The sequence below is a fragment of the Seriola lalandi genome, unplaced genomic scaffold (genome assembly GCF_002814215.2).
Source record: "Seriola lalandi dorsalis isolate HSWRI2012SDOR001 ecotype SW California unplaced genomic scaffold, Sedor1 jcf7180001966081, whole genome shotgun sequence".
In the NCBI taxonomy this organism is placed as follows: Eukaryota; Metazoa; Chordata; class Actinopteri; order Carangiformes; family Carangidae; genus Seriola; species Seriola lalandi.
In genome coordinates this window covers 1-682 of record NW_019436749.1, presented here as the reverse complement: position 1 = coordinate 682, position 682 = coordinate 1, and the positions used below count along the sequence as shown (strand labels likewise).

At 41.1% G+C, this 682-nt stretch overlaps 1 protein-coding gene across 1 annotated transcript; it reads left to right on the top strand.

Moving 5' to 3' along the window:
* Positions 1–51: 51 nt before the first annotated feature.
* On the top strand, positions 52–478 carry LOC147820341 (troponin I, fast skeletal muscle-like; the record flags this gene model as incomplete). Its single annotated transcript, XM_087172130.1, has 2 exons — positions 52–192; positions 389–478. Coding segments are annotated over 2 exons (231 nt in total), but the record flags the coding sequence as incomplete, so codon positions are not given.
* Between the last annotated feature and the right edge of the window lie 204 nt (positions 479–682).

Below are 682 nucleotides of genomic sequence, written 5' to 3'. Positions count from 1 at the left end.
TGATGATGATGATGATGATGATGATGATGATGATGATGATGATGACGATGATGTGATCTGCAGAGCTGTATGCTGGTGGTGGCGAATAATCTGTTGGAGGCTGAAGCAGGAGTGAAGGCCGATGAGAGGGAGAAGTTCCTGGCCGATAAATGTCCTCCTATCGAGCTGCCGTACTCCAAGGACGAGCTCTTGGTGAGAGGGAGCGGGACCGACTGATTGGTTCACACATATCCTAGATAACTCCCCTATTACATACCTCAGAACAAATGTCTATGTTTGTCTCACGCTCATTTCTGGCTGTTTCGTGGGTTTGATACGAGAAGAAAATATTTCAGGTCAAATGAATTTGGTCATAGATTTACAAAAACTCATTTTCTTTTCTCCTCAGGAGCTTTGCCAGAAACTTCATGAGCAGATTGACATCAGTGAGGAGGAGAGATACTCCATAGAGTTCAAGCTCAACATGGTTCTCAATGAGGTGAGACACTTCAAAGAAATTATATTTACTTTTATATTTTAGTGTCTTTTATGTTTAATGTCAACTTGTTGACAACATTTTAACCTGAATTATGGGTTGTTTTTCGCCTGAATGCTGCTCCCAGTCTTTCAGTTAGTCAGCTATAAAAGTGTTTTCTGAGGCTGGTTTTGGTTTCAGATGATGACAGAAATTTCATAGCAACTC